The sequence below is a fragment of the Emys orbicularis genome, chromosome 3, assembly GCF_028017835.1.
Source record: "Emys orbicularis isolate rEmyOrb1 chromosome 3, rEmyOrb1.hap1, whole genome shotgun sequence".
NCBI classification, from domain to species: Eukaryota; Metazoa; Chordata; order Testudines; family Emydidae; genus Emys; species Emys orbicularis.
Genome location: NC_088685.1, coordinates 142583218 through 142597989, shown reverse-complemented (window position 1 = coordinate 142597989; position 14772 = coordinate 142583218). Strand labels below are relative to the sequence as shown.

General features: G+C 41.1%; 1 protein-coding gene across 1 annotated transcript; it reads left to right on the top strand.

Moving 5' to 3' along the window:
* Positions 1 to 201: 201 nt before the first annotated feature.
* Positions 202 to 1140, top strand: LOC135876268 (taste receptor type 2 member 40-like). Its single transcript, XM_065401464.1, has one exon. It carries the CDS (start codon positions 202 to 204, stop codon positions 1138 to 1140), a length of 939 nt encoding a protein of 312 aa, XP_065257536.1.
* Positions 1141 to 14772: the final 13632 nt, after the last annotated feature.

Genomic DNA, 14772 nt, shown 5'->3' with positions numbered 1-14772 from the left:
GTAATAGAATCTTTCTGAGATTTGCATCCCAACAAACACAGGTGAGTCTTCCAAGTTCAATAGCTGAAAACATCTCCCATCTCACTTTCGGCTGTGATACAATGGCAGGACAGCACAGGCCCTGATAAGATACCAGAAGCCTGGCACTTGAGTGGAGAGCTTCAGAAGCTGAGCAAGCATTAGTGACCAAAGGCAAGAACCATGTTTCCTACAAATATTATTGGTTTGATCATTTTAGGAATTGAGTTCATTACAGGGATTATAGCAAACGGATTGATGATTGTTGTGAATTGCAGTGAGTGGATCAGAAGCAGAAAACTGACCTGTTGTGACATGATCCTGACTAGCCTGGGCATCTCCAGATTTTTCCTACAGTGGACAATATTCATTAACAATATCTTCTTCTTTGCATTATCTCCAGTGACGAATGGACAGTGTGACATATGGAGAAACTTCTATATTTTTTGGATGTATCTAAATACTCTCAGCCTCTGGTTTGCTACCTGGCTCAGTGTCTTCTACTGTGTGAAGATCGCCAACTTCAGCCAACCTCTCTTCCTCTGGCTGAAGCGGAGAATATCAGGGCTTGTGCCACAGCTACTCATGGGCTCCTTGCTGGTCTCCTTGGTCACCTGTCTCCCTTCAGTCAATGTCATAGAGAGAAAGTTCATAAACAATTCAACAAATAATCTGTCAGGAAACACCAGAGTGGACTGTAGACATAATATGAATTCATCTCCTGATCTTGTTATTTTGTACATGCTTGGATATTCTTTTCCTTTCTTTATATTTGTTGTTCCTGCTGTACTGTTAATCACATCTCTGTGGAGACACACCAAGAGGATGGGGAAAAACACAAACATCTCCAGGGACACCATTACTGAGGCTCATGTCAGTGTAATTAAAGGTCTAATTGCTTTCATTTTCTTCTACATTTCTTATTTTGTGGCATTAGTGCTATTTTTATTACAAATATTTGACCACAGCAGTCTCTCTTTCATGTGGTTCTGTATAGTGGTAATGGCTGCTTATCCCTCCTGGCACTCTGTTATCCTGATTTTAGGCAATCCCAAGATGAAGAAAGCAGCAATGAGGGCTCTAAACCATGCCAAGTGCAGGCTGAGGGATGAGGCTTCATAAAACCACTCATGATCAAACTCCACAAAAACAGCCCCTTGCTCCCTTCTATTCATGAAATAATTTCCCCCTACCACAGCAAGCACTAAAATTAGAAGATTTCCCTCCAGAGCTTTGCTTCATGTGGATAGCAGTAGAGGACAATGTTAAACTTAGAGTGACATGATTCTTTTTATCTAAATGTCTGTGAATTAATAACTCATAGAAGTCGAGGGCAAACTCCTATAAATTATAAGCTACGTTGCCTGAGACTGAGAAGTGGAAGAACCCTTGAACTGGTGCACCTATCCAGTCATGCCGGGGTCCTATGGTGAGAGATATTGACTGGACTGTCCATGGCCAAGCTATGAGATCTGCAGAATACCAGATGCTTGTAAGGACCTCTGATGAAGAACATCACACTAACAAATGAAAAGATGACCTAGAGGATCTACCCTGTTGTTATGAAAGGTGCTAGAGGCTGCCACCAGGTAAGCCTTTGCTCCAAAGACAATGACAGACCAAGTTAAAGTCAATGGGTGTGCCAAGCATTCTTTCAACCTCTACAGAAAGAGCATTTAAGTCCCTTTATGTAGTAGAGACAGCTACAAACAATGGAGGGAATGTCCAAGGCACATGGCTGGTCAGAGCTAAGCTGCATAGACTGAAGGGCTTCCCGGATTGCAAACACAGGGGTTAGGATATTGGTTTATGTGCTAGGGACACAAAGCCAGGAGAAAGCCTGGAGAAGCAGTTGTGAATATGACCCTGAGAGGAAGCAGATGGACAGTGCTTCTGGGGCACAGCAGTTGTTGGAGTGACAGATTTGGGGAATTTTGAGCCACAAAACTGCCTGAAGTTGTTTATTTCTACTGTGTTCAGGAATACAGGAATTTGTATAAACTTCTGTAAATAAACAAGGTTACACTGAAAAATATCACCCATCTCATATAATCAATTTCTCATCCTAATGGAAACAACCTGGCAAGGCCCTGAATATTGGCTAACTGCTCATGCCAATGAGGCAACACTGGTGTTAGTCGCAGGAGAGAGCTTCCAAAGAGAAAAATTGTGAGCTGGTGTTCCTGCTGACCCCCATGGGAACAGATAGGGTGCTCCCAGAAATCAAAGCAAATCAATAGCAAACTGGGATTTAACGTTGGCCAAAAGAAATGAAAACAAAAGCTGGAGATGTCCCAGCAGAAACTAAAAAGACTGAAAGGAAGAGCTAGAGACATTTCAAAAGTAATTAAAGCAACATTTGGAGGTTTCCTAGGAAGGACTGAGAAATAACCAGCAGTCTTCAATAATAAAACTTTGTTGGAGCAGCAGCTAGAAAATTCCCAGTCTGGATGTAAGGAACAAAAAAGTAACCTAGGGAAGGAATTAAAAGTGTTGCAGACCCCTGTGGATGTCAGCTTCCTGGCTGAGGAATCAGGGCAGCCAGAGAACTTGGCTAAGACAGAACACTTTACAATACTTTCCCCCCCATTTGTAACCCACAGAGACCCAGTAGGGAGAGGTCAGCTTGTTCCAGCTCAAGTAATACAAATGTCCATTATCTTTGAGGGGGGAAATCCTGGGGGAAGGGAGGAGTTGGCTCAGTTGTACATCATAGCCTAAATGAATGGATGGAGAGATGAAGAGAGCGGCAGCTTTCTGGCAGCCAACATGAGTGGCCAGTTCTGATGGTGCTGCAGAATTCACTCCAGAAAATAGACTGTATTGTTCAGATTTGGTACAAGCTCTTGACATGCAGTGTGGAGCCAGCCATCAGTCTGAGCTGGCCAGCTCTTGACAGTATAGAGAATCACAAATGCCTAGTGAAAGTCCTAGTTGACAAATGAGGGAACATCAAGCTGAAGGGGCAAAGCTTGAAGGTACAAGGATCAGCCCTATAGTCTTTGTTTACATCTTGGCAATTAAACAACAGTAAAAGGAGTTTAGCTATTGAATGCTAAAAAGACCTAAATGGTCTCAAATAGAGACAGGGACTGAGGAACAGGCACCTGTCCAAAAATGGAGAAAACTGGGTTTGAAAAGTAGATCTCTGGAATTGGGCAAGAAGTCTGGGTAGCCAAGATAGCGAATGAGCTAATAAGTGGTTTGGATTCCATTATAGCCAATAACTGCATAAGAAATGCCAAAACAAAAAGTGTGGCCCAGGTGAAACAAATTATTTCTGGACAATGGATTTGCAGTGAACAAGTTATGCTCCTGCCTCCTGGACAACAGCTGCTTGCTGTTTTAGCTTTCCAGCAAGGGAAAGATGGGGAGTGGTTGAAACCCGCTTTGAGACCCAGAGTCTCAGGGGAATTTTAGTTGGTAAAGTTCTTGTGATTTCTGTCTGTTCACTGAATGTTTCTAACAAACAGCAAATGGTAAAAGCAGGAATTTCAAGTGAAAAAATGGAAATTAGGCTGTGCAGAACTGGCCATCTCCCCAGACATTCACAGATGGGCAGAGTTTTGTGGGGCTCTGCTGCTGTTATAGAGAGTTGATTTGTGAGTTCACCAATATCGGGAAACATTGCATAGACTGAGAAATCAAAACCATTTCAGTGGTCGACAGAGTGTGATTTGGAATTTCCAGAACTGAAAGGGATTCTTGTGACTGCTCCTCTCTTAGCCTGTTTGTATTTCAAAACCCCTTTCATATTTCACATGGATACTAGCGCTCACAGACTGGCAGTCGTATTGACACAAGAATATAAGGACCATCTGAGAAGGTGCCAGGGGAACAGAATTTCAGCTTGGCTGTCCCAGAGACTGAGAGTGTAGCTGTGGAAGTTGAGGCTGGGAGAATTGTGACACTAATGAATTCCCTATTAGGATAGAATAGGAGAAGTCTGTCACAATTTAGAGACTCCACAGAAATTCATGAAATGCTGAGTCTCCATCATGTAATCCATTTAATCTTGTTATTTGTAACCTAGAACTGCTTGTATCCATCTGCCTGCTAAACACTGGCCAGAGGCTTAAGAAAAAATAGTTGATCTGAAACTCCCTCTCATGTTCAGAGTTGTTAGTTGACTAGTTCTGGCTCATTGTATAGCACCTCAACACAGCAATAATTTCTGATCACGTCATACTAGCGTGGAAAATAGCTTATTTTGCCACGTCATGTAGTGTTTAGTTAGTGAAAGTTTTAATAACAGAACAGTGTTGTGGTTCTCAGGAGTGGTGCAGCACATCACACTGATTAGGATTTCTACACAAGATGTTGCTTTATATCTGACATCTCCACTGGATAAATCTGAATGATTTGCACAACTTAATATCGAAGAATATCAAGCACTTACTCACTCTAGTGACCAATAGTAACAATTGCAGGTTTCTCTTTATAGTGCAGATATTACATTGTGGATGGGACCAAATTTCTGCTCTCAGTTACTCTAGTGTAAAGATGGAGTATCTCCACTGAAATCAGTGGAGTTATTCCAGATTTACGTTGATAACTGAAGCAGAATCTGGTTCAATGTCTTTAAACTGGGGACTTTACTGTACTGGTCAAAAGTATATGGTTAATGATTTCTGTATTCTATAACAGTGGGAGAGTGTGACTAAGTGAATATATCCTGAAAGAGCCATCAAAGATCATCTTGGCTGGTTCTCTTTGATTGTGGGGTTTTTGAACTCCTAGTTAGAATGGTAATGATTCTTCAGTTATATTTTCCATCATTACTGAGCAGTGTTTTGGGTGTCACAAGATTTTTATATTTCCTTTTTGTTTTTTAAAGGGCGGCTTCCAAAAGTGAAGTCCAGTACAAATAAAATCTCTTCCATGGACTGAGATGGAAGCTGACTTAATTCCGAGGTTCTTGAACTGTGGTGCTAGCTCCCAAAGAGAGTCTCTGAAGCCTTTCTGTGAGGTCTGCAAAGTGCCTCGATTTCCCCTAGTCGCATCATTAATGTTTTGTACAATATAAGGGCCCAGCCCTGCATATGCTGAACACCTCCTGCGACGTTCTAAGGGCCCTCAACTCTGAGTGACTTTCTTGGCAGCTTAGGGTGCTCGGCAGCTTACAAGACTAGACCCTAAAGCTTAGAAACACATTTGACAGGAAGGGAACTGCTTTATTTCTCCCCTCCCCCCCCCCAAATTAATAAGGGGACTATGATTTCTCAGGAAGTTGGAGAACTCATTGACTCTGATGTCACTTCTGTAAGAAGATTGTTAGTATAGAAAAGCAGAAAGAGGAAAATCATTAAAGCTTGTATGATAGTTATACCTTTATCAGCCTTTAACTTCTGGAGGCTCATGCCAGCAGAGGGAGCAAGAAGAGAGCCTATTCTGGGAATAATTATCCATGTTGATGGAAATTCTTCTGGAAAATAGTCTGGAAATTCTGTGTTGCCAACACTCGTGATATTATTGTGAGTATTGCAATGTTGGGCCATTTCTGGGGGTGCTCACAATCTTGCAAACAACTACAGGCATCTCAGGAATTTTGCATGAGTGGGATGCACTTCCCCACTTTGGCCTCTAGAGGATGCTGTTAGCACTTGGGCTTCAGTATCCGGGTGCCCCTGTGCACTCTGAGCAGGGCAGAGCCACAGAGAAAGTGCAGCACATTAGAGGTGCCCCCCTCCTCAAGTTCATCATCAGCAGACTTGGCCCCTCCTGCCATGGTCCAGGAACCCCCATGTCTCTGCAGGCTGGAGACAGGTGGCAGCTACAGGAGCCTTCCAGGAGGGAAAGGGGGCTGGGGAAGAGGGCGACTGCTGAGGTGGGGTTATGGGGGAGAGGCTGGGGAAGAGACAGGGTGCCTGGAATGCTAGGGTGGGGAGAGCTGGGGAACAGACACACAGGGGATCGGGATGGGGTCAGGGAGCAGGGGGCTACATATTTGTACGTGCATGTTCGTATGCATTTAGGTTTGAATTGTCACACACACACGTGGGAAGGGGGATGTACAAAATCCAGATGACAGACTAAACCCACAATTTGCTCTTTATTTAAAACATCTCATGACTTCTAGGCCAATCTCAATTGTTTTCTGGACTGTGACGCCTGATCTTTGAACTACTCTTAGGATTGACAATACTGTGGGCTAATGGGATGGGAAAAAACAGGATAACTATGGGCCTCTTGGAATTATCATGGCTTCCTTCTCCAGACTCGCTTGGTCTGACACTCTTATTGGAGACTGAGGCTGTTAGTTCTCCTGGAATTTATTATCCTGTTTTCTAGTTTCTCTGCTGCTGTTGACAAGCTTCTCCATGTGGGATTTTAAGCAGTTACTTCCAATAAAGCACACAATAGAGCTGCTCAAGAAGGCTCCTATTCCCCACATGGTGTTCAAGTCAGCTCCGTTATCAGCTCACCAACTGATGTCAAAGTAGATGAAGTTACAGATTCTCCCTCATTCTCTATGAGAAAGAAAAGGACTTTCCAGATTTGACGTTCCATGCCTGTGGTTACACCCCATTCTGTCTAATTCTCCATAAGCCTTTACAACTGGACCGGCAAGAAGAGAGAATATAAGATAGTTACATCAAACAACTGAATTTTGTTGAGACATTAACTGCTTGCTGTGAAACTGTTATTTGGCATTTTCCCTGGTTTCCAGATATATGTCACTTTCACCAAGAGGCATGATTGTTTCCATAAAGCTCATTAAGATTAATGTTAATTAAAAAAACAAATCTGACTCTCATCATGAATGTCAATTATTCAAGTAATAAAGAATGGTTATTAGTTGGGAAATTATCAAGGAGAATTAATTTAAATTAGTTTGTGACAAGCTTAATACACACCTATAAATAAGCACATCTGATCTCAACACTATAGTGCATGGCACAGTTGTTAAGTGGTCTTAAATGTTCTCATGTAAGGCCTGGCTCTGAGAGGTTAAAAACACTCACCGTTCCTATCAACTTCACTCAATGCTGTGGGTGCTTGGCACCTGTCAAGAACAAGCCATTAAGGACTCAAACAAGTCCCTGTTTCAGTTTTGCTAGTAAATTAGGCAAAATTTTGAAAATCCAGAAGTCGGCCATAACCCCTTGCAAGAAGTATGAAGCTAGTGCATGAAAAAGAGTTCCAAATGAACGCTGCTTAAATGTCCTGCATGCTGAAACCACAGATAAATCTGAACCAGAGCGTGTTTTTGTAAACCTAAATTTGACTATATGACCACTGCAGCTCACTCATTACTAGCAATGCTAGTTACTGAGGGATTACAGGGTTTTCTCCTCCGTAAGGTACAATCACCAGCTATCCTGACAATAAGACTGATGGATCTGGCCTACTGGTGGAAAAAGCCTGTAAAAATGGCTGTGGGCATATTGACTAATGAACTACAGGCTGCCTTAAACCTGCCCATCCTGAGCCAGGATAAAATCAAGACGGAACATGGTGCATGCTGGAATTTATCGTTTTGAGAACTGAATTGGTTGATTTATTACAGACTGTTCCAAGTTGTGTTATTTGATCTGATGTTGCAGCACGGGATGTGACAGGGGACTGTGAAGGCTCCACTGGTCAATATGATCAGGAGGGGTGAATAGGGAGGTGGCTAAATTCATATGTAACCAAGGGAGGTTGGTAATTCCTCATCTGGATATACGTTAGTGGTCACCTGAGTTATTCAGGGAGAATGGGGTACTCCTATCTGACAGGGAAGCAGATATATTTTTGTCTTATATTAAGGAAGCAATCAATAAATGTCTAGGAACCCAGTGGTGCGAGGTGAGGGGTGGCAGCCAAGCTAAATTCCACGCTCCTTGTGGCAGATGTCCAGTGCAGTACCTGATAAGGCAGGAATATGGTTATTGGATAAAAGGGATTGGAAAAGGAGTTCAAGGATGGCATCCCTTAAGCAAGCTGAGGAAGGGGGTTTTGAGGCTCCTATGACTAGTACAGTGGACTCTTTTTTCTAGCCTCCCTCTTAAGGGAGCAAAGGAAGTGGGGTTCAGGCTCCGACATTTGGTACAGCAGGAAGCTGATGCTCCTCTTTTTACTAGCCCCCCTTTAGGGGAGCAGAGGCAGTGAGATTCAGGGTACCCCTTTTATAGCCCCCTTTAGCCTCATGCAAGAGGAGGATGCTGAGATTCTAGCAATGGGATGTCTGGGACCAAATTGGAGATTATGTGAAAATAATTATTAAATAATGATGACCTGCACTGTACAATTTATAGCTGGGGACTCCCAGATATTTTAAGTGAATAAAGTTGCGGCCTAATTAAACCACATCCATTGCCTGGCTGGACAATTGCGTTGCTTGTTCCTTTTAGATCATTCTGCTGGGTTATCAGTCACTCACCTTTCACCAGCACTAAATTATCTACAAATAGGGTGACCAGACCGCAAGTGTGAAAAATTGGGATGGGGGTGGGGGGTAATAAGAGCCTATATAGGAAAAAGACCCAAAAATTGGAACTGTCCCTATAAAATCAGGACATATGGTACCCTATCTACAAAGAGTATAAAAATATTTGCTATAAGGTGGCTCATTTTCAGAGGTGCTGAGCACCCACAACTCCCACTGACTTTAATAGGTGCTGGAGGTAATTAGCACCACTGAAAATTGGGCCAGTCCTGTTAGATATGCAGATCTTGTGCTGCAGTTTTCCAATTCAAAGTGTTATGCTCTGAAAGGTTTGAACTAAACTTGTCAATTGCAGCTGTAGTATCAATATAAGCCCACATGTGTATTGAGCCTTGTACAAATATTTGTAAAGGTCATCCTAGTCTATTTACAGTGTATGGCCTCTTAGACAATTGCTTTCTTATTCTCCTGATTCCTGGCAGAGACATTTTGTTGTCTCTCATCAATTCTCGGCACTGCTGATGTGTCCCAAAGTTGCAAGAGGCCAAGCCTTCAAATATTGTAACAGATGCTCAGGAATTCTGTCCTTGACTCTGTCTATTTCTGCTGTGCACAGGCTTTTTCTTCTAGAAACTTTTCCATCTCAGTTCTGCACAAATAACTCTGTTTTGTTCACCTTTTATACATCACCAGATGGCAAAATAAGAAGCTTCTGTGTTGGGAAGATACAATCAAATCAATCCAGATTCTCTTAAACATTTGTACTGCTTGAAATGTGGAGAGAATTTTTTTTGCATTGCAAATATGTATAGTGTTTGAACTGTGTGTTGAACTTGCTGTATGTTGTTCCAAATGCTCCAGCTGTTTCCCTCTCTATTTATAAATTCCAAGGCCAGAAGGGACCATTGTGACCACCTAGTCTGACCTCCTGTATAACACAGCCATAGAACTTCCACAAAATAATTCTTAGAGCATCTCTTTTAGAAAAAACATCCAATCTTGATTTAAAAATTGACAGTGATGGAGAATCCACCATGACCCTTGGTAAATTGTTCCGGTGGTTAATAACTCTCACTGCTAAAAATTTATGCCTTAGTTCCAGTCTGAATTTGTCTAGCTTTGTCTTCCAAACACTGGATCATGTTTTACCTTTCTCTGCTAGACTGAAGAGCCCATTACTAAATATTCTCAATGTAGATATTACAGACTGTAATCAAGTCACCCCTTAACCGTCTCTTTGTTAAGCTAACTAGATTGAGCTCCTTGACTCGATCACTATAAGGCATGTTTTCTAATTCTTTAATCAATCTTCTGGCTCGTCTCTGAACCCTCTCCAATTTATCAACATCCTTCTTGAACTGGACACAGTATGTCAGCAACGGTTGACCAGTGTTAAATACAGAAGTAAAATAACCTCTCTACTCCTACTCAATTCTTGTTTTTGCAGCCTAGAATTGGATTCGCTCTTTTGGCCACAGCATCACACTGGGAGCTCATGTTCAGCAGATTATTGCCCACAACCCCCAAATCTTATTCAGAGTCATTACCTTCCGGGAGAAAGTCCCCCATCCTATAAGTATGGCCTACATTCTTTGTTCCTAGATGTATACGTTTACATTTAACTGTATTGGAATACATATTGTTTGCTTGCGCCAAGTTTACCAGGTGACTCAGATAGCTTTGAATCAGTGAGCTGTCCTCTTCATTATTTATCACTCTCCCAATTTTTGTGTTATCTGCGAACTTTATCAGTGATGATATTATGTTTTCTTCCAGGTCACTGATAAAAATGTTAAATAGCATACGGCCAAGAATTGATCCCTGCAGGACTCCACTGAAAACACACCCGCTTGATGATATTTCCCTGTTTACAATTAGAAGGCTTGTACTGCAGTTACCAATTCAAAATGTTATGCTTTGAAGGGTTTGAATTGAACTAGTCAGTTTCAGCTACAATATCAATATTAGCCTACATTGAGCCTTCAACAAACATTTGTAAAGGTCATCCTGGTCAGCCAGTTTTGAATTAATTTAATGATGCCATGTTAATTCTATATCATTCTAGTTTTTTAATCAAAATGTTGTGTGGTATCAAGTCAAACGCCTAATAGAAGTCTATTACGTCAACACTATAATCTTTGTCAGCCAAATTTATAATCTCATAAAAATAAATCAAGTAAATTTGACAGGATCTATTTTCCATAAACCTATGTTGATTTGTATTAATTACATTACCCTCCTTTAATTCTTTATTAAGTAAGTACAAGATCAGCAGGTCCATTATTTTGCCTGGGATTGATATCAGGCTGACAGGCCGATAATTACCAGGTCATCCCGTTTATCCTTTTGAAAAATTAGCACAACATTAGCTTTCATCCAGTCTTCTGGAACTTCCCCAGTGCCCCAAGACCTACAGAAAATCAGCATTAATATTCCAGCTTGCTCTTCAGCCATCTTTTTGAAAAAACTTTTGTATGCAAGTTTGCTGATTTAAAAAAGATCCAACTTTAGTAGTTTCTGTTTAATATCCTCCAGAGATACTAGTGGAATGAAAAGTGTATTATCAACACCATATGATGAGACTATATCATCTGTTTTCCCCCAAATATAGAACAGAAATATGTATTGAACTCTTTTACTTTTTGTTCATTATTATTGATAATTCTACCATTTCTACCTACTAATGGACTAATATCATTGTTTCAGGTTTCTTATTTTCCTTAACTCTGCTGGCCATAGATTTCTCCTTGTGCCCTTTACTTCCTTTATCAATTTTCTATAATTCCTGACTTCTGATTTATATTCATTACTATCAACTTCCCCTTTCTTCCATTTGTTATATATATAAAATCTGCCTTCATTTTCCCTCTAAACCAGGTCAGTTTTTTAACTAGTACAACCTTTTCCCTCGATTGTGGGATGGTGGCTTTTTGGGCTTCCTAGTGAGGTGTTGTTAAGTTATTTCCATTTATCATTCACATTTTTCTGATTAACTTCTTCCTTCCTGCTGATTTGGCTCATCATTGTTTTCAGCTTTGTAAAATTGGCCCTACTAAAGCACTAAGTATATATATTACTGGTTTGGACTTTATTCCACTTGCACATTATAAATGTGTTCATATCATGATCACTTGTACCTAAGCTACCATTAATTTTTAGTTCCTCTTTATCTGTTAAGACAAGGTCTAATAAAGAATACCCCTGTGTTTGCTGTAACATTTTTTGAGTTAGGAAATTATCTATAATGTTTAGAAATTCCAAAGATATTTAGTAGTGGCAGCATGAGACCTCCGGCATGTCTCTCTCAAATTGAAGTGTCCCATGATCATGCAAGCTTTCCCCTCCCCCCCTATGCTTTATAGATAGATGTGTAAGGAGATGGTCATCCTGTTCCCTAGTATGATCTGGTGGTCTGTAGCAGACACCAACTAATACCCCATCTTGTGCTTTATCTGTGAGGAGATTGATCCATAAACATTCAAGATTATTTTCTTCTCAGTTATCGGTGACTCAGAAACAGCTAATGCCATTTTGACATAAGGTAGAACCTCAGAGTTACGAACACCAAAGTTATGAACTGACCAGTCAACCACATGCCTCATTTGGAACTGGAAGTATGCAATCAGGCAGCAGAGACAAAAGAAAGCAAATACTGTGTACATTTAACACAGTATAGTACTGTGTTAACGTAATCTACTAAAAAAATAAAGGGAAAGTTTAAAAAAAACCAATTTCAGGCAAGAGTGTATTGCAGAGACAACACTTATTGCTCTGGTGAGTGACCTCCTCTTTCACATGGTCAAGATAAGTACTAACCTCTTGCAGAACTAAATGCTTAAGTCAATTCTTCAATTTATCTTGCCTTCATTAATTTCTGCACACACTCTCTCTCTCTCTCACACCCATACACAAAATATACCTACACACACACATATAATCAAAAGTGAGCATTCATAGATTCATAGATTCATAGATTCTAGGACTGGAAGGGACCTCGAGAGGTCATCGAGTCCAGACCCCTGCCCGCATGGCAGGACCAAATACTGTCTAGACCATCCCTGATAGACATTTATCTAACCTACTCTTAAATATCTCCAGAGATGGAGATTCCACAACCTCCCTAGGCAATTTATTCCAGTGTTTAACCACCCTGACAGTTAGGAACTTTTTCCTAATGTCCAACCTAGACCTCCCTTGCTGCAGTTTAAGCCCATTGCTTCTTGTTCTATCCTCAGAGGCTAAGGTGAACAAGTTTTCTCCCTCCTCCTTATGACACCCTTTTAGATACCTGAAAACTGCTATCATGTCCCCTCTCAGTCTTCTCTTTTCCAAACTAAACAAACCCAATTCTTTCAGCCTTCCTTCATAGGTCATGTTCTCAAGATCTTTAATCATTCTTGTTGCTCTTCTCTGGACCCTTTCCAATTTCTCCACATCTTTCTTGAAATGCGGTGCCCAGAACTGGACACAATACTCCAGCTGAGGCCTAACCAGAGCAGAGTAGAGCGGAAGAATGACTTCTCGTGTCTTGCTCACAACACACCTGTTAATACATCCCAGAATCATGTTTGCTTTTTTTGCAACAGCATCACACTGTTGACTCATATTTAGCTTGTGGTCCACTATAACCCCTAGATCCCTTTCTGCTGTACTCCTTCCTAGACAGTCTCTTCCCATTCTGTATGTGTGAAACTGATTTTTTCTTCCTAAGTGGAGCACTTTGCATTTGTCTTTGTTAAACTTCATCCTGTTTAACTCAGACCATTTCTCCAATTTGTCCAGATCATTTTGAATTATGACCCTGTCCTCCAAAGCAGTTGCAATCCCTCCCAGTTTGGTATCATCCGCAAATTTAATAAGCGTACTTTCTATGCCAATATCTAAGTCGTTAATGAAGATATTGAACAGAGCCAGTCCCAAAACAGACCCCTGCGGAACCCCACTCGTTATGCCTTTCCAGCAGGATTGGGAACCATTAATAACAACTCTCTGAGTACGGTTATCCAGCCAGTTATGCACCCACCTTATAGTAGCCCCATCTAAATTGTATTTGCCTAGTTTGTCGATAAGAATATCATGCGAGACCGTATCAAATGCCTTACTAAAGTCTAGGTATACCACATCCACAGCTTCTCCCTTATCCACAAGACTCGTTATCCTATCGAAGAAAGCTATCAGATTGGTTTGACATGATTTGTTCTTTACAAATCCATGCTGGCTGTTCCCTATCACCTTACCACCTTCCAAGTGTTTGCAGATGATTTCCTTAATTACTTGCTCCATTATCTTCCCTGGCACAGAAGTTAAACTAACTGGTCTGTAGTTTCCTGGCTTGTTTTTATTTCCCTTTTTATAGATGGGCACTATATTTGCCCTTTTCCAGTCTTCTGGAATCTCTCCCGTCTCCCATGATTTTCCAAAGATAATAGCTAGAGGCTCAGATACCTCCTCTATTAGCTCCTTGAGTATTCTAGGATGCATTTCATCAGGCCCTGGTGACTTGCAGGCATCTAACTTTTCTAAGTGATTTTTAACTTGTTCTTTTTTTATTTTATCTGCTAAACCTACCCCCTTCCCATTAGCATTCACTAGGTTAGGCATTCCTTCAGACTTCTCGGTGAAGACCGCAACAAAGAAGTCATTAAGCATCTCTGCCATTTCCAAGTTTCCTGTTACTGTTTCTCCCTCTTCACTAAGCAGTGGGCCTACCCTGTCTTTGGTCTTCCTCTTGCTTCTAATGTATTGATAAAAAGTCTTCTTGTTCCCCTTTATTCCCGTAGCTAGTTTGAGCTCATTTTGTGCCTTTGCCTTTCTAATCTTGCCCCTGCATTCCTGTGTTGTTTGCCTATATTCATCCTTTGTAATCTGTCCTAGTTTCCATTTTTTGTATGACTCCTTTTTATTTTTTAGATCATGCAAGATCTCGTGGTTAAGCCAAGGTGGTCTTTTGCCACATTTTCTATCTTTCCTAACCAGCAGAATAGCTTGCTTTTGGGCCCTTAATAGTGTCCCTTTGAAAAACTGCCAACTCTCCTCAGTTGTTTTTCCCCTCAGTCTTGATTCCCATGGGACCTTACCTATCAGCTCTCTGAGCTTACCAAAATCCGCCTTCCTGAAATCCATTGTCTCTATTTTGCTGTTCTCCCTTCTACCCTTCCTTAGAATTGCAAACTCTATGATTTCATGATCACTTTCACCCAAGCTGCCTTCTACTTTCAAATTCTCAACGAGTTCCTCCCTATTTGTTAAAATCAAGTCTAGAACAGCTTCCCCCCTAGTAGCTTTTTCAACCTTCTGAAATAAAAAGTTGTCTGCAATGCAGTCCAAGAATTTGTTGGATAGTCTGTGCCCCGCTGTGTTATTTTCCCAACATATATCCGGAT